The sequence below is a fragment of the Phyllostomus hastatus genome, unplaced genomic scaffold (genome assembly GCF_019186645.2).
Source record: "Phyllostomus hastatus isolate PE091 unplaced genomic scaffold, TTU_PhHast_1.1 phas_contig_34, whole genome shotgun sequence".
Lineage (NCBI taxonomy): Eukaryota > Metazoa > Chordata > Mammalia > Chiroptera > Phyllostomidae > Phyllostomus > Phyllostomus hastatus.
In genome coordinates, this window is record NW_025333857.1 from 24,538,424 (window position 1) to 24,559,906 (window position 21,483).

General features: G+C 41.1%; 1 protein-coding gene across 3 annotated transcripts in view; it reads right to left on the reverse strand.

Moving 5' to 3' along the window:
* Positions 1-21,483, reverse strand: part of PDCD1LG2 (programmed cell death 1 ligand 2) — a 62,703-nt gene that overhangs the window by 31,339 nt on the left and 9,881 nt on the right. For all 3 annotated transcript variants that reach the window (XM_045840947.1, XM_045840948.1, XM_045840950.1), the window contains exons 2-3: positions 13,577-13,645; positions 5,567-5,863 (exon numbers count right to left, since the gene is read on the reverse strand). In XM_045840947.1, the coding sequence (XP_045696903.1) occupies positions 5,567-5,863; positions 13,577-13,645 (366 nt within the window). The remainder of the gene's footprint in view (positions 1-5,566; positions 5,864-13,576; positions 13,646-21,483) is intronic.

Below are 21,483 nucleotides of genomic sequence, written 5' to 3' on the forward strand. Positions count from 1 at the left end.
TTTTTTTTTTTAAGATTTTATTTATTTACTTTTTAGAGAGGGAAGGGAGGGAGAAAGAGAGAGAGAGAGAAACATCAATGTGCAGTTGCTGGGGGTCATGGCCTGCAACCCAGGCATGTACCCTGACTGGGAATCGAGCCTGCGGCACTTTGGTTCACAGCCCGCACTCAATCCACTGAGCTATGCCAGCCAGGGCTGGAAGTTTTTTTTTTCATTATTTTTTCAAATAGATTTCCAGTTTCTTGCTCTTTCTCTTTCCCTCTGGCACCCCTATAATGCAAATGTTGAGATACTTGAAGTTGTCCCAGAGGCTGCTTATACTATCCTCATTTTTTTTTGGATCCTTTTTTCTTCTTGTTGTCCTGATTGGTTGATTTTTTGGTTCCTTATGTTCCATATTATTGATTTGATTTTTGGCTTTATCCACTCTACTATTTTTCCTTGTAAATTGTTCTTTATTTCAATTAGTGTATCCTTCCTTTCTCACTGGAACTTTTTTATGCTGCTGAGTTCCTCACTAGGTTCCTTGAGCATCCTTATGACCAGTGCTTTGAACTCTTCATCTGATTGCTTATCTCCATTTCATTTAGTTTCTTTTCGGAGTGTTGATCTGTTCTTTCCTCTGGGCCTTGTTTCTTTGTCTCCTCATTTTGGCAGCCTCCCTGCATTTGTTTCTATGTATTAGGTAGAGCAGCTTTGACTCCATATCTTGGTAGTGTGGCCTAATGTAGTAGGTGTCCTGTAGGGTCCAGTGGTACAGTGTCCCCTATCACCCAAACTAGATACTCGAGATGTGCACTTCATGTGGGCTGAGTACACCCTCTTCTTGGGTTGAGCCTTGATTGCTGTTGGCAGGTCAATGGGAGGGATTGAATCAGGCCAGTCAGCTGCAAGGACTGGCTGTGTCCACTGACCACCAACCTCCACCCTCTGTGATAAGCTGTGCAGGATTAGTGTGGTGGTACTACAATGTGGTCTATAGCTGTCCAGTGAGTGCACAGGCTCTTGGGTTCCCAGGTGGTGAAGGCCAAGTTCAGCCCCCACCTGTGTTCTGCCTGAGACTACTCTGCATGAGCTATAAAGGAAGCAGATGACTGCTACTTGTGCTGGGTTTGGAGATCCTCAGGCAAAGCCATGCTGTGAATCTAGGCTGGCTGTTGCTAGTGCCAAGCTTGGGGCCACTTAGCAGGAGGTATAGAGGTTAGGGCCTCACTGAGGCTGGCTGTTGCTTGTTTGACAGAATTTAGGAAGTTATGAACCATGAGCCAGGCATTCACATAGAAAAGTCACTGCTAACAGCTTGGTTGGGCCCATAAGTTGTGTGGAATGGAATATCAGGGGATTTCCAGGGTAGTATAAACTGTTTTAGCCATGTTGATGGAGTCTAAGATGCGGCACCCGCCTGCCAGCTCTGTGGCTCTGTTGGGAGAAGGTTCAGAAAAGGAACAATGGCCTCTGCTTGTCTCTCTGTCTGGGAGAAAGCTGTCCCCCAACCCTCGCCTTGATGCCAGACATTTCAGTTCCTCCCTGTATGCCACTAGTGCCTTTAATTTGCTATACCTGTACTGGTGCTGAGAGGGAGTGAGTCTGAGTAAGTCCATGTATGGATTCTTTAAGAGATATTGCTTGGGACTCTAGAAGATTCTTCCATCGACTCAGTCCCAGCTGGTTTTTGTAGCCAGAACTTATAGGGACTTATCTTCCTGGCACTGGAACCCTGGACTGGGGAGCCTGGTGTGGGGCTGGGACTTCTCACTCCCAAAATATCCCTCCTGAATTTTTATCCACCACATGTGGATGTGGGATCAGCCCATTCCATGTCTGCGCCCTTCCTACCAGTCTGTATGAATGTGGTTTCTTTAATTCCATAGTTGTCAGACTTCCATTCACCTCGATTTCTGATGGTTCTGAGTGATGGTTGTTCTATAGTTTAGTTGTAATTTTGATGTGGTTGTGTGAGGTGGCAAGCCATGTTTACCTATGCTGCCATCTTGACTGGAAGTCAAATCATGTCTACTTTCATTCATTTTCACAGGACATTATTGTCAAATCCAGTTCTAGTTACCAGTCTCTGTATTCAACTTTATTTTTCCCAATGTAACATGACCTATATTCCAGATATTATCCAAACAATACAGAGTATGGGGTGACTAATTACGTCCCATGCCCTAAGCACACTTACAGCCCCAAACAGGGTTTTAACACAGCCTAAGGTCACAAGATCAATTTTGTTAAATGAATGAACTACTGCCCATCTTGGCTGGCTTGAAGAGACCCCTTGGCAATTGGAGAGTATCTCCAGGTGACTTAAGACCACCAATCACCCTTTTGCTGGCCCTGCATCAACAACTACTAGTTGTTCAGTCTATTATAGTTACAGTTAAGTACACATTATTCAACCCACATTTTACTACTTTATGAACAAGTTGTGTGCTGTGTGGGTCCTGGTCATGTTTGTGCTTAGATCCATTCCTCAACTTTACTTTGCTCATTATTACAGGAAGGCTGACTTTGCCAGCTGTGTATTTCAGGTTCTTGACAGCCAATAGGAGCATGGTGGGAAGAATGTAGGACAAGAAAGAGGGAAAAGTTAGGGTACTTCTCCCGTATGCTGTGTGCTACAATTGCCTCTCCAGTTACAGCTACCTCTCATCCCTGGCTCCAGCTACCACTGGACAGGTCCACTGGGATTCTAGTGTCTGTCATGTGACTCTGCCCTGGGCTCAGTTAACCCTGCCCTCCTGTTTTCCCTGTTTTCCCTCCAGCCCAGGGTGGTGTCAGCTTCCAGCTATTGCAAATTGCTGATTTGCCTCCCTGTTCCCAGGTTGGCTTCTTCATCTATTCCATGAAAATAATTACTATTTACTTGATTTACATTTCCACTGGTTTAAATGGTTTCCATTTTCTCTCACTATACCATTCATAAATTACTGGCAACACTAGTAGCTCTGAAATAAAGATTAAGCTGTACATAGTATTATCTGCTTTATCATCATAAGGATAGTGACTAAGGTTTTTAAAAAATGTAGTTCTATATGCCTTGGCCTTAGAGAATCCAGGCAGGTTATGCTCAATTTGCCTGTTAAAAGGCCTGGAGAAGAACATCAGGTTATAAACAGGCTGTAATTCCCATGAGTTCCCCCCCTTTTTTGAAATTTATCATTTTCTTTCCTTATTCCCTTCTATTTCCCCAATGGAGAAAAGATAACAAGAGCAAAGTCCCATCAGTAACTTCTTTCAGAAAATGCTTTGTCTGGGCCTACAGGCTGAATTCAGTTATCTTTTCACTACCAGCATCCTTCCCTCAGGCTGTTTCCCCCTGTGCCCTTTGCCTTCCCTTCTTAGGGTGAAAATAATTTCTCTTGAAAGGAACAATGGAAGCCATGCTGCCTCCTTCCTCCACTTGCTAAAGCTGCACTCTCTAGCCCTTGGGCCTTTTTGTTGGTTTGAAGTATTACTGTAAGTCTCAGCTCATTCCATCCACATCCTCATGCTTTACCCAGGTCTCCAGGTTGATTTGGTCCTTTCATTCCTTAGTACTTGCTCTGTGTCTGTTAGGGATTCTTTACAGGCCAGTGTTCAACCTGTGGGCTCCATTCCTGGGCTCTCCCAGTCTCTCGGGGCCACTGTGCTCTTTTTCCCAGTCATTTTCCTGCCCTTCCTTAGACAGATTACTCATAGTTTTGCACTTGCAACCTGGCTTTTCAAAAGCTGCAGTCTCCTACTACTCACTCTCTGGACTCTCTAGCCATTGTACCTCATATTTTTCCCCTATGCTTCTGAAATTAGTTAATCAGTTCTCTTTTCATTGTATTTAATATGAATAGTTGCCTAGACACTAAAGAAAGTGCTAACAACCCTACTTCCAAGGTTTATGCTATAGTGCAGGCATTTTAAGAAAAAAACTCATCTTTCCTCTAGTGCTACTTCATTTAAGCAAACACTAACTAGGGGCCTGGATCTCCCCAGCTTCATTCAGAGATGAAGGTTCCTGGGCTCTCCCAGTCTCTCAGAGCCACTGTGCTATTTTCCCTAGCCATTTTCCTGCCCTTCCTTAGACAGATTACTCATAGTTTTGCACTTGCAACCTGGCTTTTCAAAAGCTGCAGTCTCCTACTACTCACTCTCTGGACTCTCCAGCTGATCAGGGTAAAATACTTTGTTGATCTTCAACCTTTTTTTTTTTGCTTTTATTTCTCCTAAAAGAATTATGATGCAGTATGCACCCTCTCTTATATTAATTTGATTCTTAAAGTTTTTATGCTTCTAGGTTGGAAAATATATGACATTTAGCAATTAAGAAACATTTATATTTTTAGTAAAACAATTATTTCACTCTTACATATGCATCCAATGTCATCTAGATTTCAAAGAAGGTGTCTTTTATACACACCGCCATCCACTGAAAAATAAATACAAAAATTCTTCCCTGATGGTCAGACCTTTACTTTCTTTTTATTCCTTGAACCCCAGTTCCCATTCCACTTTTTCTATAGGATTTTATCTTAATGCAACATGTTTAAAAGCTCTTTTATTGATTACCCATGTTTTTTTGCAGCAACAAAATATGTATGGTTATTGAAATTAATTTTTTTTTCTTGTGACCTCAAGCCTTTAAGTGTTCAAAGCTGTTTTCTGCATTGAAATCTAATTTCCATTATTATTAGCACATGTAAAATCAAAACATAAAGTATGAATACTGATAATTATTAAACATAAAAAATAAAAGTTTACTTGAAATGTATCTTTTAATGAGATGGATGGGGCTTTTTTCCCTATTTGTTCATGAATCTGAGGGTGCATATGACTTATTATTGAAATGAGACAATATTCAGCATCAATTCTATTTCTATTTCTCATTATTTTGTAGCAATAAGGCCTAAGGAATCTTGCTCAAAAAAATAAGTTGGTGGAGGGACAGTAATGTATTTCATTCTTTGAAAGCCTTATGATTTATATGTCAAAAATTACTTCATCTTTTATTATCAGCTGCTTACTCTATTAGGGCCTCCTTCAGTGAGAAAAATATTTTACACCATGAGCCAATATACACACACCCTCTGAAACAAGAGTTTCACAAGACAACACTTAGCACTACTATGTGATACCTTCTGGATATATTCTATTCTACTTATTTTCTTATGTTTGGGAAAAATATCCACCTGATTTACTACTTACTAAACTGATATTTTAATCCATAAATGGATGGAAAACCATGGTTTAAATAACTCTGGACTGGAGGAGTAAGTTGTTCTTAGAGAGTAGCTTAATAATCAAGTTAGTGTTGGTCCTCGCAAAACCTATGAATTAGGCACAGCCAATTTTTGGCACCCTCTCACCTTTCTTTCAAGGTCTCATTTCCTGGCTTCCTCTAGCTTTAATTATTTCTGTAACTCCTGCCCCCATTTGCCCTTACCTCAGCTGCTTTATACTCATTTGTCAAAAATTACTTCAGAACAGGTGCTTTTCTTTTCTTTGAGATAGCTCTGTCTCCTTATAACCATCCTCCCAGCTTTTGCTTGAGCTTGCTATAGGTCTACGGATTCCAGTCCCTGAAACTACTCACCTTTGACTTTTAGAGTCAGGTATTTGTAGTCCCAAGTGGTCCTGAAGCCGATCAGGCAGTGGTATCTCCCCGCATCGCTCACTTGCACTTGGGAGAAGTGGAATAAGGCCTTCCCCTTCAGCTCCTCCTTCAGCAAAGTGGTACTGTGCGAGGATGTGTTGTTTTCCACCTTTTGTAAAGTGGCTGTTACATGTTCAACTTCCAGATAATTTCCAGAGTAAAAGTCACACTCCAGGGTCACATTGCTGCCGTGTTCTACTATGTACAAATCCTTAGGGACTGTCACTGTGAATAAAGCTGAACAGAAAACAAGATGTTCTCCCATTGTCTGCCTTCACATTTCAGTTCTGTACAGAGTAGGAGCTGAGGAGACTCAGTCCACCCCTGTTTTCTAGAAAATACCTGTCATTATCTGGGCATTGCTTGGGCTCTTTTCTCTCCTTTCCTCATCCAATCTGGGCAAGAGTGGACATCTTGATCCACTACTCTGAAATAGTTCTCTTCCCTCAACATACCCAACCCGTACAGCTGATTGCCTTCCTACCACCTATCACCCAGGCTCATCTGTTTTCATGTGGATCCAATTACATCTTTCTCTGCAAAATATCACCTACCTTGCACCAGTGATTGTAATAATAACCACTATCACATGTTGAGTTCTTACTATATGTTAGGTTTCTGCTAACACATGACCTCAGTTAGTCTTCCCAGGAAATCAGTGAAGTACAACCATCCTCTTTTTTAGGAAAGGAAATAGATGCAGAAAGGTTAAGCAACTTGCCTAAGATTGCACAGCCAGGATCAGACCCAAGAATTGCTAAATCCCAATTGCTCTTAACCACCACATCTTACAAGTCTATCACAGAAGCTTATTTTCTATCAACAATGGGAAAGGAAGAATATAACTAGTATTAAGTATGTACCTGCTACATGCCAGGTACATACTATTAGAAGCATGAAAGATGATTTTAGATGGAGTAGAATGAGGGCCTAAAAGGAATTGGATTATTCAGGAATTCAGGAAATTCCAGGAGAAATGTATTTCTTCTTCAGTTTTATTTCAACTTTTGAAATTACACATAATTTGCAACCAGACTCTCTTACCTCTAACAATGAATATTTTTCTTTTTAATAAAATAGGCTGCTTCCAGGCAGGTAATAGGATCTGGGTGGACTTTAATGATACCACTTTACTTTCACTGCATTTACATTTGCTCTTATCCTCTATGTACCAGTGCCAGCTGGTTTTCCATTTACCACAGGGCATGTCATTTTGTTCAAAACATAAAAGCTGCATTGATTTAAAGAATTTTACAAAAACAATAACATAAAGTGTAGTCAAACATGGCAAACTAAGGAAGGCAGTGCATGCACAAATTAAGTGTGAGAAACTGTATAAAATTATGCTATTTCCATTATTAATGAATGGATAGTCATTAGGACTGAGGTGTAGCACCATCCTGGACTAGCTTCTGAATCATGATGAAGATCAGATCAAGTTATGTTCAGTAGGCCTTGCTGCATCCATTCATTAATTTAATCAGTCAAACCAACCTTACAATAAATATTGGGTAGGCTTCCAAGCATATGCTATTCAAGGAGTTGCTTCCATGTAAAATGTGGTATGAAGAGCATTGGATTTAGTGACAGATGAACCTGGGTTCACATTCTGACTGCACTGGGATCTTGAGCCCTTTGATCTTGATCCTGTCATTTAACCTTTATGAGTCTGTCTCTCTACCTGTAAAGGCACAAGATTAATACCTACCTCCCAGTATTGGAAAAACTAAAAGAAATGGCATACATGAAGTACCTTATTTTGGTAGGTAGTAGGTGATCAGCAAACACTGGTTCCTTTCTTTTGTACCCTGTTTTAACTCTTGGGACAGTGGTAATCTACATGTGGAATACTTGGCCAATCTTTATTAACCACAGTATTTTTTTAACCAGGAAAGCTCATTCCCTGACCATCCTAGGCAATAGAGTTCATGGTATAAGCAATTTCTGGGTTTCTCTAAGTTGCTTAAATGATTCACATTGCAATTCTCTTCTTACTCATGGTTTTCCTCCTGCTATCTTGCAAGTCTTTGAAGGCAGTGACCAGGTTGAGTTTGTTTTGATACCTCCAGTGCCTAGCACATATTAAGTTCCAGGTAAGGTTTTGGCAAATAAAGGGCAGAAAGAGGGAAAGGGAGAAAGAAAAGATGAGCATAATCATATTGACTTCTGTTTTTCTCTCATCAGAATATGACTTGCCCAACATCACACAAACTGGCATTCTTAATCACCACACAGCATACTTGATTGTAAGTGCTATCCACAAACTTGATTTATCAAAAACGACTGACAAATTTACATCTTGCTTCCAACCCCTGTTATAACCATTACTAGAACATTAATGTGCCTTTGTAACAGAGATCTATGGTACAGAAAGGAGTTACATCTACTCAGCCTTCTTTTGTGCAGGATGGGGGTGAGGCAGGGCTATATAACATGACTGCTTTTATGTAAAACAATGCCAATCACACCTGCATTTGCTTGGCCAGGTTGAGAATACTCTGAGATGATATATGTGAAAAGAGATGTTGTGCTTCCAAATTTCCTGTATGACTCCATTTTCTAGAATCCACTGAGCACTTGTTATAATTCTCACCCCAAGTCTCCAAAATAAGATCCTCTTAAAGGTATATCCCTCTATGATAAGAATAATCTTCAAATACTTGAGTTAGGAAGTCCCATTAAAACTAAGATAGCATTGCCCTGGCTGGTGTAACTCAGTTGGTTGGGGTGTCATCCAGTAAACCACAAGTTTGAAAGTTCAATTCCCAGTCAGGGTACATGCCTGGGTTGCAGGTTTGGTCCCTGTTGAGGTGCATGTGAGAGGCAACTGACTGATGTTTTTCATATCAACGTTTTTCTCCCTCCATTCCTCTCTCTTTAAAATTAGTGAGCATGGACTTGGGTGAGGAATAAAATATATCTATATCTATATCTATAGATAAATATAGACAGAGCTACTTGACACCAAATCTTCCCTTCCCTGAAGATTAATATTTATAAATTTATTCATTTATCAAATATGTATTAACTATTTTCTATGTGTTGGGTTCAAGAATTTACACTACTTTTACTCTCTTCATAGCATGCCCTTCTTTTAATTAATTACACATGGTAAAAGAGGAAACAGGGAAGAGAAATAGGGCTTGTGAGGAAGATTAGTTGCTGAGTCTGAGCTATAAGAAGAATTAGACTATGGTACATTTACATGATGGAATACCACGCAGCAGAAAGAAAGAAGGAGCACCTTACCCTTTGGGACAGCATGGATGGAACTGGAGAGCATTATGCTAATCGAAATAAGCCAGGTGGTGAAAGACAGATACTATATGATCTCACTTTTAACAGGAACCTAAACAACAAAACAAACAAGCAAGCAAAATATAACCAGAGACATTGAAATTAAGAACAAACTGACAGTAACCAGAGGGGAGGTGGGAGGAGATAATGGGGGGAAAGGGGGAAGGGTTTTCAGGAACAACTGTGAAGAATACATGGACAAATCCAAGGGAGGGGGGTGGGATCAGGGGAGGCAGGTGGGAATGGCTGGGTTGGGGGGGACTGACCAGGGGAAAATGCAGATATCTGTACTTGAACAACAATTAAAAAAAGAAAAATAAATAAAAATAATACAAATTTTAAAAAAAAGAAACCAAAATAAGATAGCATGGATCAGTAACTATAATAACTGTGAATAAATCTGCTTATTTAAAAAAAGAAGAAGAATTAGAGGACTTTGGGTGTAGTCTCTGTTGAATTTATTTAACAAATTATTTATCACACTTATGCTTTCCTTTCATGAGAAGAACGCCTGTAACTTCCTCTGGAACTCCCCGTAGCATACAGCAGAACTCCCCTCTTTACTGTCTGGGCCTTTGGCAAAAATCCATTTTTTGTTTGCTTCCCCCATCTGCCTTGTATAGGGCATGTGAGTACAGGGTTTGCAGGCATAAAGTATGCCACCTCTCCTACAGATGACATTTTTCAGCTAATGTTTACAGAGAAAAGAGCAATTAGCAAACATGAATCATGTATCTGAGTAGCTGAGAATAACTAGAACATTAATTGTTATTTGGGGAGGCTTTTAAAAAAACTAATGCCCTGGCTCCACTTAGGATCCTTTAAATTAAATTCTAATTCTTTTGTAAGGCCAGTGTCAATTTGTTTTTTATTTCCCTGGAAGCTTCTGATGGGCAGAGAACATTGAGAATCATTGGTTAGACAAATAAAACACCTGCACCTGCAAACATCTTTTATCATCCTGCTGTTCAAAGTGTTGTCCTCAGTTTCACCCAGGAGTTAGTTAAGAATGCAGGATGTCAGGTCCAGCCCTAGACCTAGAGAAGCAGAATCTGCATCTTAATGTCGATGGCGTGATCATGTGCACATTAACATTTGAGAAGCAGAGTTATACACCGGGCTGCATTTGGACTTTTAATAGGAAATAGAGTAATGGTTAACATTTATTAAACACAATGAACCTGACACTGGGCTAACCTTTACATCATCATCTCATTTGATGTTTCCAAAAGTCTGCAAGGTGGAAGTTACTATCCCCATTTTACAGATAGGGAAACTGAGGCTTAAAAAATGATATACATGCCCAAGGTCAAAGAGTGGTACTCATGGAGATGGAATTCAAATTTCATCTCTGTGACTTGAAAACCTATACTCCTAACAACTTTACAGATATGACTATGTATCCACTGTCATATACTGCATCTATGAAGGAGGTAGATATACTTTTCATCTTTATGCTAAGGAAAAGACATTTGTTTTCTATTTTATATGCCTCATGGTTATTAAAATAAGCTTCAACCTAGCATTGAACTCCTGAAGTTATCAAACAAAGGAGAAAATTGGAAAGTTTCCACAACTACAAAATTAAGCAGAGAAAACTGGTTTTCCCCATTCATTTGGGCCCTTGACTATATTTAAGAGTAAAGGACTCAGCCAGGGCATGAGAAATTCATACATGCTGGTTCCTTAGACACATTAAAGCAGATACCTTGAGTAATGTTCCTGGAGCCTTTTAAAAATTCATATAATATATACATAATTTTACATTATATTGGTCCACTGAATCTACATATTTTTAAGAAAAAATAAGGATGTATATAATCCAGTGACACAGACATAGGATTAGGTTACACCAATAATGCTGGAGTTTTTTTGACAGTTCTTGGGGTAACTTTGGTTTTTATTTGCAGTCAGGCATCACTGGAAGTCAACACCAGACACAGCTCCAGGAAAAACAAAATGAATCATTTGCATCACGTCTCAAGATAGCTTCCTCTTTAAGCTAATTTTATATATTTTTTTTCCATTTAACAACTGGCTTGTTAAGAAACTTAGGCTTATTTATACTTCCTACCTAATGCACTTGGAGGCTGCTTTACACAGCCACAGTTTTCAGAAAACTCTAGTTTCTGAAGACAGACGTCTGCTCCAGGCACCTGACTCATGCACCGCTTTATAGGTACTCTGCATGGAGGCTTCTCATCTCTTAGAAATCCTCTCCCCACCCTGATTCTTCTGCTGTGTATACCTCAGGGGTCAGCAGAAGTAGTGTTGGAGGCTGAAGATCAGGTGAGTGGAGTGACCCTGGGTGTAGTCCCTGCCCCAGAGGGACCTCAAGCATCACCATGGGCACGTGTCCCTGTGGTGTTTATCCATCTTTGGATGATGAAGAAAGAAGGAAATATCAATGAAAAGAGTAAAATTTGGGTTACTTTTTCCTCCAAGACATGATAAAATACAAAAATAAATATTTGCCCTTTAAATGTTTTATAAGATGGTTTACAAGATGTCATTAGATTTTGAAATAAAACTGTAAGATACTACAAGAAAAAATAAACTATAATGTTATAATATTAAGAGCGTGATATATGTGGAAGATATATGCATAGATCAAAAGAACGGAATAGATAGTCCGGAAATAGACCCACACAAATATAGCCTATTGATTTTTGACAATTGCACAGACAATTCAATGGAAGAAGGATAGTATTTTCAACAAATGGGGCTGGACAACTCAATGTCCAGATGAAAAAAAAAAAGAAAAAGAAAAAAAACCCTTCACACCTTATATAAAAATTAACTCAAGATGGATTACTAACCTAAATGTAAAATGTACCACTATACAGTGTTTAGAAGAAAATACAGAAGAAAGTCTTTTGAGCTTCAGTTAAACCGTTTTTCAGATCTTATACCAAAAGCACAATCCACAAAAGAAAACACTGATCTATTGAACTTCATCAAATTAAAACCTGTGCTCTGCAAAAGATACCGTAAAAAGATGAAACAATGAGCCACAAATAGGGAGAAATATTTGTGTATTGCATAGTTCATAAAGGACTTATATTCAAAATCGTAACAAACTCTTAAAACTTAACAATAAGAAAATAAAAAACCCAATTAAAGTTGGTCAAATAATTTGAATACACACTTCACCAGAGAAGATATATGAGTGGTCAATAAGCATGTAAAAACGTGCTGATCAGCTATGGCTAGTGTGGCTCAGTGGATTGAGCTCTGGCCTGTGAATCAAAAGGTCGCTGATTGGATTCCTGGTCAGGACACATGCCTGGCTTGTGGTCCAAGTCAAGAGGCAACCAACTGATGTTTCTCTCACACATCAATGTTTCTCTCTCTTTGTACCTCCCTTCCACATTCTCGAAAAATAAATTAAAAAAAAAATAAAATCTTTAGAAACAGAGGTTGCACAATTCCCAGGGTTTCTCCCGGAGTCCCCAGTCCTGTCAGCAACCTGGGAACAGCAGCTTCAGACCCTTTTGCACTTTGGTTTTCTTATCCCTTTATGGAAACTGAAAGTTTTTTGGTAGCAAGGAAGCATTTGCACTTTTAGATGACTCTAAAATCGGAGCCAGACAGGGTGTCTTAGAAAGGAAACACGAAGTATTTCTTTAGCTGTCAGTGCAGAGCAGGACTGGAGTGTGCAGAATGTTAGGGTGTTCTCCAAGGATGGCCCCCTACTACCAGGCCAGGCTGTCAGCCAAGGGAGGGAGAGGGATGTGACTGAGCAAAGAACAGTTCAGAACCACCTGGAAGGGAGGGAAAAGCTCTTCAAACTGTTACCAGTGCTAAAGAAGCCATTCTTTCTCAATAGAAGGCAGAATGCTGGATAGCTTCCCACGGGATTGGAGCTGCTCTCATTGAGGACTTAATCCCCTGTGCCCACTTCTGTCTTCCTCTCTTATTTCCTGATTTTCACCCAAAATAATGCACTCACGATCCTGAGAGCACACTCGAATGGTCTGAAGTACCTTGCCTAGGAGGTCAACAAACTCAGAAACTGCTTTCCTTCCTGCCCATCCACACCTTCTCTGGTAGAATACCTTTCTTTAATATCCGAAGGCATCGCATTAAAGTTCATTACACACTTAGATGTTATAAAGACTGTGATTTTCCAATTCAAGTAAGTAATCCACAATTACTGTGTGAATGGCCAGTGGCTGTTACTGTTGCATTTTAAAAGATGAACTCCAGTGAATATTTAATAATCAGTGGAATGTCTGCAAAAGACTCTTTAGAGTAACAAGGTCCTCTAGGCATCCCCCTGAGTTTTGTCTCCTCATTCTCCCTGCCAGAAGACAAGGGGACAGGTGCTTGGCACCTCACTTTTTGGGACAAACAGCCAATGCCCTCTTATTATCAGTTCAGAGGTGCATGGTCTGAGTGGTTCTGTCTTCTTGTCACCATCTTCATGGAAGAGTGGGACTAGATAGACCAATACTCTCATTCCCTGTTTTCATAAGACAGGAACATGGGCATGCACAAGCCACCATTCTTTTTGCTGTACTTGTAACAGCCAGTAATCACACCTCCCCTCAAAGAAAGCCTTCAGCCTCAGGACCACATTCGAACATTGGCTTCAGCTAGGGGCCATCATCTGCTCCTCTTTCTCAGGCCCCTCCCTTTGTCCATTCTTACCTGTTGTCTGATGAAGCTGCGTCCCCAGGCTCAAAATTAGCAGGAGGAAGAACATGTTCTGTATCGGATCTGAAACAGACAAATGAAAGTCTCAGGGCCTTCTGAAATTTCTGTGTCATGATTTGCTTACTCATAAAAACAGGGAAATGACTTGTAAACAAATCTTTAGGGGAGACAGTGGGCCCTGGCAGAGAGGGATGATAGAATAAGAGGAAGCCAGAAAATCTATCAGTCTGAATTAGAAGCTCTACCTCTTTTTCTAACAGCCTTTACTTAATGTGAAGCAGTCCTCTGGCTTACCCACACTGGTGGCTATCTTCGTCTCTCTGATGGAACCTTCCATGGTTTCAGTAGTGGACCCTTGAAAATCAATCTTGTTTGTCAAATTAACAATCCACACTATCTGTCCCAGCTGGACCAGAACTTTGGGCATCAGACACTCGAAGATAGTGCTCACTAGCACAGAGCTAAGTTCTTGATAAATATTTGATAACTAATTGAGCAGGTAAAGTAGTCAAGCTCTTTTGAGTGCTGTTACCAAATGTGCCCATCACTTGAACTACCTGTTACTAAGGGGTGTAGACAGAGAGAGCAGAGAACTGGCTCTGTTGAGTGGGTGCCCAATCTTGGTCTTCTTTCATCTCCTACGTTTTTGCCTTTGTTCCCAGGATTTTTTCCTCCCACCCAAGGACTTTTCATGGTTGAAGGCAAAAAGGGACAGGATACATGACTGTCAGCTATTTTGCCCTCCAAGAGGTTTTCAAAATTTTATTAGCCATGGAACCATTTCTTCAAGGCAAATTGGTCGGAGCCATACATGTAAATCAGGTAAAAGCAGAGCTTCTGAGTATTGTGAAAAGCCAGTGGAGATCTGAATCCGAATGGCATAATATCAGTTACATTTTTTATTTTTTAAAGATTTTAACAATTTATTTATTTTTAGAGAGAGAGGAAGGGAGGGAGAAAGAAAGGGAGAGAAACATTGATTGGTTGCCTCTCATATGCCCCCAAATGGGGACTGAGCTGCAACCCAGACATGTGTCCTGGTGGGGAATTGAACTTGTGACCTTTTGCTTTGCTGGAAGATGCTCAGCCAACTGAGCCACACCACTCTGGTCAGGGCTCACTTACATTTTTAAAAGAGGACTCAGATTTGGTGTAGCTCATAGACTGTTGCTGGGAAGAAGAGTGGGTGGGGCAAAATTAGAAGCAGGATGATCAGTGAGGAATATTTTTGCAGAGATGTTGATAGTTTGGATTAGAATTGTGGGGCTAGTAGAAGTGAGAAGTAGTCTGTTGAAGGTTTCATATATGTATAAAGTTTGTCCTTTAAATTTATTAATTTGTTTCAACATTTTATTGAAGTATAATGGACATATAGAGAATTATGTGTGTATGTGAGTGTATGTATATGTATATATTTAAAACACAGATGATTGAACGTTACAATTCAGTGGTTTTTCACAAAATTGTGCAACCCAGACCACTATCTAATTCTACATCCTTTTTATCACCCCACAAAGGAACCTTATACTCATTAGCATAAACGTCCTAATTCCCCTTCCGTGTCCCTCCAAACCCTGACAACTGCTAATCTACTTTCTATCTCTATCAATTTTCTTATTCAGGATATTTTATGTAAATGGAATCATATGATACATGGCATTTTGTGTCTAGTTTCTTTCACCAGCCATAATATTTATAAGATTCATTTGTGTTATAGCACATAATCAGCACTTCATTCCTTTTTATAGTTGAATAATATCCCATTGCATGGCTATACCACATCTTGTTTATTCATTCAACAGTTGATGACCATTTGGATCATTGCCACTTATTGGCTATTCTGAATAATTCTATTTATATACAAGTTTTTGAGTGGACACATTTCCAGTTCTCTTGGCTATATATACAGGAGTTGCATGGTTAAATGGTATTAATAACTCTATGTTTAAGGTTTTGAAGAAGCTGTTTTATCAAATATATGCTTAGCAAATACTTTCTCCCAGTCTGCAGACTGTCTTTTCAGCTTCTTGATAGGTCTTTGAGGCATAAATGTTTTGATGTATATTAATCTCAAAGCATAATTCATGTTAATGAAGTTGCTTTATCTATTTTGTCTTTTGTTACTTATACTTGAGGTGTCATATATAAGAAACCATGGCCTAATCCAAAGTAACAAAAGATTTTACATCTATGTTTTCTCCTGAGAACTTTATGGCTTTTGTTCTTATATTTAGGTCTTTGATACATTTTGAGTTAATGTTTGTATATGATATGAGGTTAAGGCTCCAGATTCATTCTTTTACGTGTGGACATCCAATTGCCCCTGCACAATTTGTTTAAAAGATTATTCATTTTCTATTAAATTGTCTTGGCACCCTTACCAAAAGTCAGTTACCCATAGATTCTATTCCATTGAATCATATGTCTCTTTTATGTCAGTACCATAAACTTTATTACAGTAGCTTCACAATAAATTTTGAAATCAAGAAATGTCAGTACTCCAACCTCATTCTTTTTTAAAAAGATTTATTTATTTATTTTTAGAGAGGGAAGGGAGGGAGAAAGAGAGAGAGAGAGAAACATCAATGTGCAGTTACTGGGGGCCATGGCCTGCAACCCAGGCATGTGCCCTGGCTGGGAATCGAACCTGCGATGCTTTGGTTCGCAGCCTGCGCTCAATCCACTGAGCTATGCCAGCCAGGGCTTCAACTTCATCCTTTTTCAAGATTTTGTGTGTGCATGCTTGGTCTGTGTTATGTCTCTGTGCATGTGGTGTGTGTGTATGTCTGGCTGTTCTGGCTCCCTTGCATTTCCATATGAATTTTAGGATCTGCTTATTCATTTACACACACACACACACACACACACACACACACACACACACAACGGCAGATGGAATTTTGATAGGAATTGCACTATGTTTGTATAACCATTAGAAAATACCGCCATCTAACAATATTTAGTTTTCCAATCCATGAACACATGTCTTTCCACCTATATTCTCAAAAAAGACCTTATGGGAATTGCTCACAAGTTAGATATGTAGTTCAATAAAAATAGGAAAATCTAGTAAAATTTCTAGGTTTAGGGCTTGAGTAACTAGGGCAATGCAGGTGCTATTTATTTAAGTGGACAAGACAGAGAGAGATGAAGGTTAGGGAGTAGAAATCAAGACCTATGTTTGGAATATATTTGGTTTGAGATGCCTATTAGACGTGCAAGTGAAATGTTCAGCAGGCAGTTGGACAACAGGTGCTCTAGAGTTTGGGGGCAGAGCCATCGATATGTAAGCATTACTTAAAGCCATAGGGATGCACATCATTTAAGGGAGATAGGGAAGAGAAAGTGTTGAAGGACTGAGATGTGGGGCGTTCCAACGACTATCGATGGGAGGGAGGCTACTAGCAAAAGAGGACTGAGAGAAAATGTAAAAGGGAAAATTAGCTATGTCTTTTATTTTCTGTGTTCTGATGCTTCGACATACAGGCACTGATGACTACTCTGGAGGGATGGCCCCTCCTAGGTTTAACCAATTACTAACAAAGAACTTTGTCTTTCAAATGTGCACCAAACAGTCTAGAACCTGTACCTCCAACCACCTTTTTTACTGGGTTCTCACACTCTGTGTCACTACTTACCTGCCCTAATCACCCCAGAGCCAGGTACTAGATAATAAGGGACAGCCCAGTGCCCCAGCGCCTGCTGAAATGATTCAAACCAGCCAGTCCTTATCCTGCTCACCCCGTGTTGCCCAGTCCTCTCTGTGAAAGCCACAATAAAGGCACCTGCCCACACTCCCCCTTCTCCCCCTGCCTCGGGTCTGACCCTGATGCTTCCCTGTGTGCCCCCCTGCGGTGCAGCAGGTCCCTTTCTCCTGGGAAAGAGTAGAAAAAATATTTTTAGTGGCAGTCATTTTGTGATTTCTTGGCCTTACCAAAGCCAAATAACAGTAAAACCTAGAATTTAAAACAAAGTGCTACAAGGAGAGAATGGCCAGTTGAGCCAAAAACTCTTGAGAGTTGAACTTAGCAGTATGGGGGGGCACAGAGGGCCAGACAGTGGATCTGGAGCCAATGAAAGCCTGTGTGGGTTCCAAAGAAAAGACAGGTAAAGATAGGGGGACAACAGAATATGGGCCACTTTTTAGAGAAGAGTGATGAGGCAGTAGCTAGACAGGAATATAATGTGAGGTCCACAGCAGGCTGTCTCCTTGCATTTATTTTAGGAAAGGAGATATTACAGGAGGGGCAGGAACAGAGTCAAGGGCTTTCCTTGGGAAGATGCTCAAGTACACCTTAGCTAATAAGGAAGGATCCCCTTCCTTATTAAATCCACAGAAGATATCATCTTTAGTGGCACCTGAAAGCCTGGGACTTGTCTAGAGCTCTTATTTCTAGAGCACAAAAGCACAGCACGTAACATGTAGTTCTGGCAATGAAAGAACTCCTGGCTAAACTACTGGCTTAACTTCCCCTTCTGCCTCGCCCATCTAAGGGGACTGTCCTTACATGCAGCCTACTTGAGTGAACTGAGAGACAGAGACAGACAGTGTTGCGAAATACTTTCCAACCTGCAGCCTCCTTTCTTCTAGATAAGCCCCTGCAATGGTTAGGAGTTCAGGTTGTAAGTTCAAACACATCTGAGTTCAAATCCTGATTCTAGAAATTATTATATTAACCTCTAAGACCTTGCACAGTTTATAGAAATTCTTTGTGTTCCATTTTCCTGTGATGCCAGTAATAATAATACCCACTTCAAGCCAGAGTCTTGGATGTCATCTTAAACCTGCTCATCTCTCACCTTGCAAATCCAGTTCAGCCTCCAGTCCTGTTAACTCTGCTTTCTGGATACTTTTTGGACGATGCCTGCTGTTTCCACCATCCCACTGCCATTACCTTAATTCAGCTCCTCCTCATTTCTCCTTATTCCGTAGCACAGCCTCCTCACTATCATTTTTACCTTCTAGTTTTGCCTCCTTTTGCTCCGTCTTCCACTTGTCAAGGTGGAGAACACAAACCTTGGCATCTTCTTCCACTCCTTTCTTCTCTTACCTGCTTTCAATTCATTACCAAATCCTATGCCCCCTTCCCTCAAATGCATGTAGAATCTCACAGCTTTCACATCAGCCTGAGCCATTATCATCTCTAGTGGTGACACCTACAATAGCCAGATAACTGGACTCTGTTATTCTGACCATGCCTTCCTGCAGTTTCTCAACACAGCAGCCAGAAAAATCCTTCAAAAGCAAAAATCATGCATGCTCAAAACCTTTTGATGTCTCAATATTTCACTGAGAGTAAAATTCTAAGTCCTTCCAAAAGCCCAGGTAAGAAAACTGTTTTGAGCCCCATGCTTTAGACAACCCCACTATGGCCATGCGTTGTGGAGCCCTTGACCTTTCCCCACTACCCATCTCAACCTAGGTCCTTGGGTTGCTGGAATTTCCTATCCAATGGTCCTAAGCCTGCTTCTAGTCCTGTGCACCTTCTTTCCCAGATCCGTTTATTAATTTTTAGAAAGAGGGGAGGTGAGGGGGAAAGAGAGGGAGAGAAACATCAATGTGTGCTTGCCTTTCGTGCATCTCTGTGTTGCCACCCTACAAGGCCAGGCAGGTTCACGATATTCACACAGACAGAATAGTATTCACGGAGCTGCTGGGATGTCTGGCATGCCTTTATTCACGGGTGGGTGAGCCACACATGCTGCAAGCTGCCTGTCTATCTGCATGTCTCATGTCGTGGCCCCTGCTCCCCAGTGTGGCACCCATCATGGCACACGTCCCCTTGCGTGTCTCTCTTCATCACTGCCCCCAGCAGGGAGTCCTTACCTGCTTAAGTACTAGAGGGGAACAAAGCCAGCAAGATGCCAGAAATTATGTAACATAACATAGTTCTGCGCATGCGAGCCCACTTCATGTTATGGGAACAGTTTATCGGACCCAGTCTCAAGGCTATGAGAACACTGGTTATCAGGCCCCTCCAAGGCTATGGGAACACTGGTTCCCTTAGTTACCCAGACACCTGGGTGAGGAAGCCAGACTGCCTCCACCTACCCAATGGTCCCCTACTGGGGACCTGGCCCACAACCCAGGCATGTGCCCTGACAGGGAATCGAACCGGAAACCCTTTGGTTTGCAGGCCGGTGCTCAATCCTCTGAGCAACACTAGTCAGGGCTAATATTTGTTGAATAAATTATCCCTTAACCTAGCAGACTGAATAATCTTCTGAGTAGTGGACAATCACATCTGGCCAAGTCACTCCTGCTTAAAAGACTTCAGTAGCTCCATTATTTACAAGATAAAGTTCTCCTCCTTAGTGTGGCTTGCAGAACCTTCCCGATCTCATCCTTCATGCCTCAGTCACAGAAAAATATTGTCATTTCATGACAAGGACCTCTCAGATTCTTTAAGAATTCTAATCTCTTATGTCCGATCTCATTTTTATCTAATCTTATTTTTCCTATATCTCAGTTTCTTCATGTGCTTAAAAAAATAGTATTGTATCCTAAAAAAATATCTCCTTAAGTCATCTACATTCTTATGCACTTAATACAAGAGAATATGCCTCTCTTAAGTGTCTTAAGCTGTTCCTCTGCCTCAACTGTATCTGCTACTCACCTCTAGTGTTAGCACTTAACTCATTACTGGTATGTTAAATGGCTACACTTCTGTTTCCCTGCTAGAACAAGAGCTCTTTGTACTTTATTAGATCCTTATAAGTGTTTGCTAAACTTTTGATAATTTAGGAACTTTGTTACTGGTAACACAAAACAATGTGGGGATTTACATAACCATTGTTGCCTAGGTTCTGGCAGAGCCAGTTTCCAGAAATGTCACATTCTGCCTGCAACATTCACATCTAAGCAGGAGAAGACATGGAAAAGAAACTTAGTAAGAAAATTGACAGTAGCAGTGACAAAAAAAAAACACCCTAAAACTGATGAGTTATCAGCCATAAGGGAAAGAAAGAGAAGCAATGAGTTGCCTGTAGTTCTGAGGTCAGACTGTCAAGACAATATTGATGCCACTGGGATTAAAAAAAAAGGAAAAGAAAAGAAAGACATAAGAAAATCAGAGGATCCAAGATCGGGAGAGTAATGGGCAGCTCCGTTCATCTGCTCTCAGACATGGCCCAGATTTAAAGTCAGGACACAGAGCGGAGAGCAAGTGAAAACATCTGTGAGAGCATGTGTGGAGGAGAGTGTGGGGAGTGCACAGGAGTAGATAGGAGGCAGCCCGCCTGCCAGGAGCCTAGGGGCTCACAAACAACTTTTTTGGCAGACCACCACTGCTGCTCAGCCCAGCACTGCTGGCTGCACAGAGTCCAACGGCTGAAGATCGGCTCAGGACCCGCAAGCTACTGGGACAGCGAGGGAGGCCTGGGAGATGTGGGCTCCAGAAACAGCACAGCAGGAACAGACAGGCCCGAAGCTGAAGATCTCTGGAGGGAGAAGGGACAGCATGCCGTCATCGCCTTGTTATAGTAGAGCTGGGGGGAATCTTCCAAAGCCATCCGGGAAGGAGTCAGAGAGAAACTTTAAAATTTTTGGAGGCCTTATAAGGAGGTGGTCAGCCTTGATCGGGAGACACTGTGTGATTTTTGGGGAGAGGAAGCACGTGGAAAATAGGATCCCCAGGGACTCTCGCTACAGAGTGGGGCCATAGAGACACTTTTAAAAGGGGAGCTGAGACATCCCCAAGGCTTGGCAGGAACCCAGGCACACAGGCCTGTGTGCTCGGGCAGGACCTAGCAGCTTTGCTAACCAAAAAACACAGAGGCAGCACTGAAGGAATGGGAGGACCCGACACAACACAGCTCACAAGCAGAGGGCAGAGCAGAGTGGAGAATTCCACCGAACTTCTTGTGAGAGAGCAGCAGGCTTGGGTCTGGAATGCGAGAGC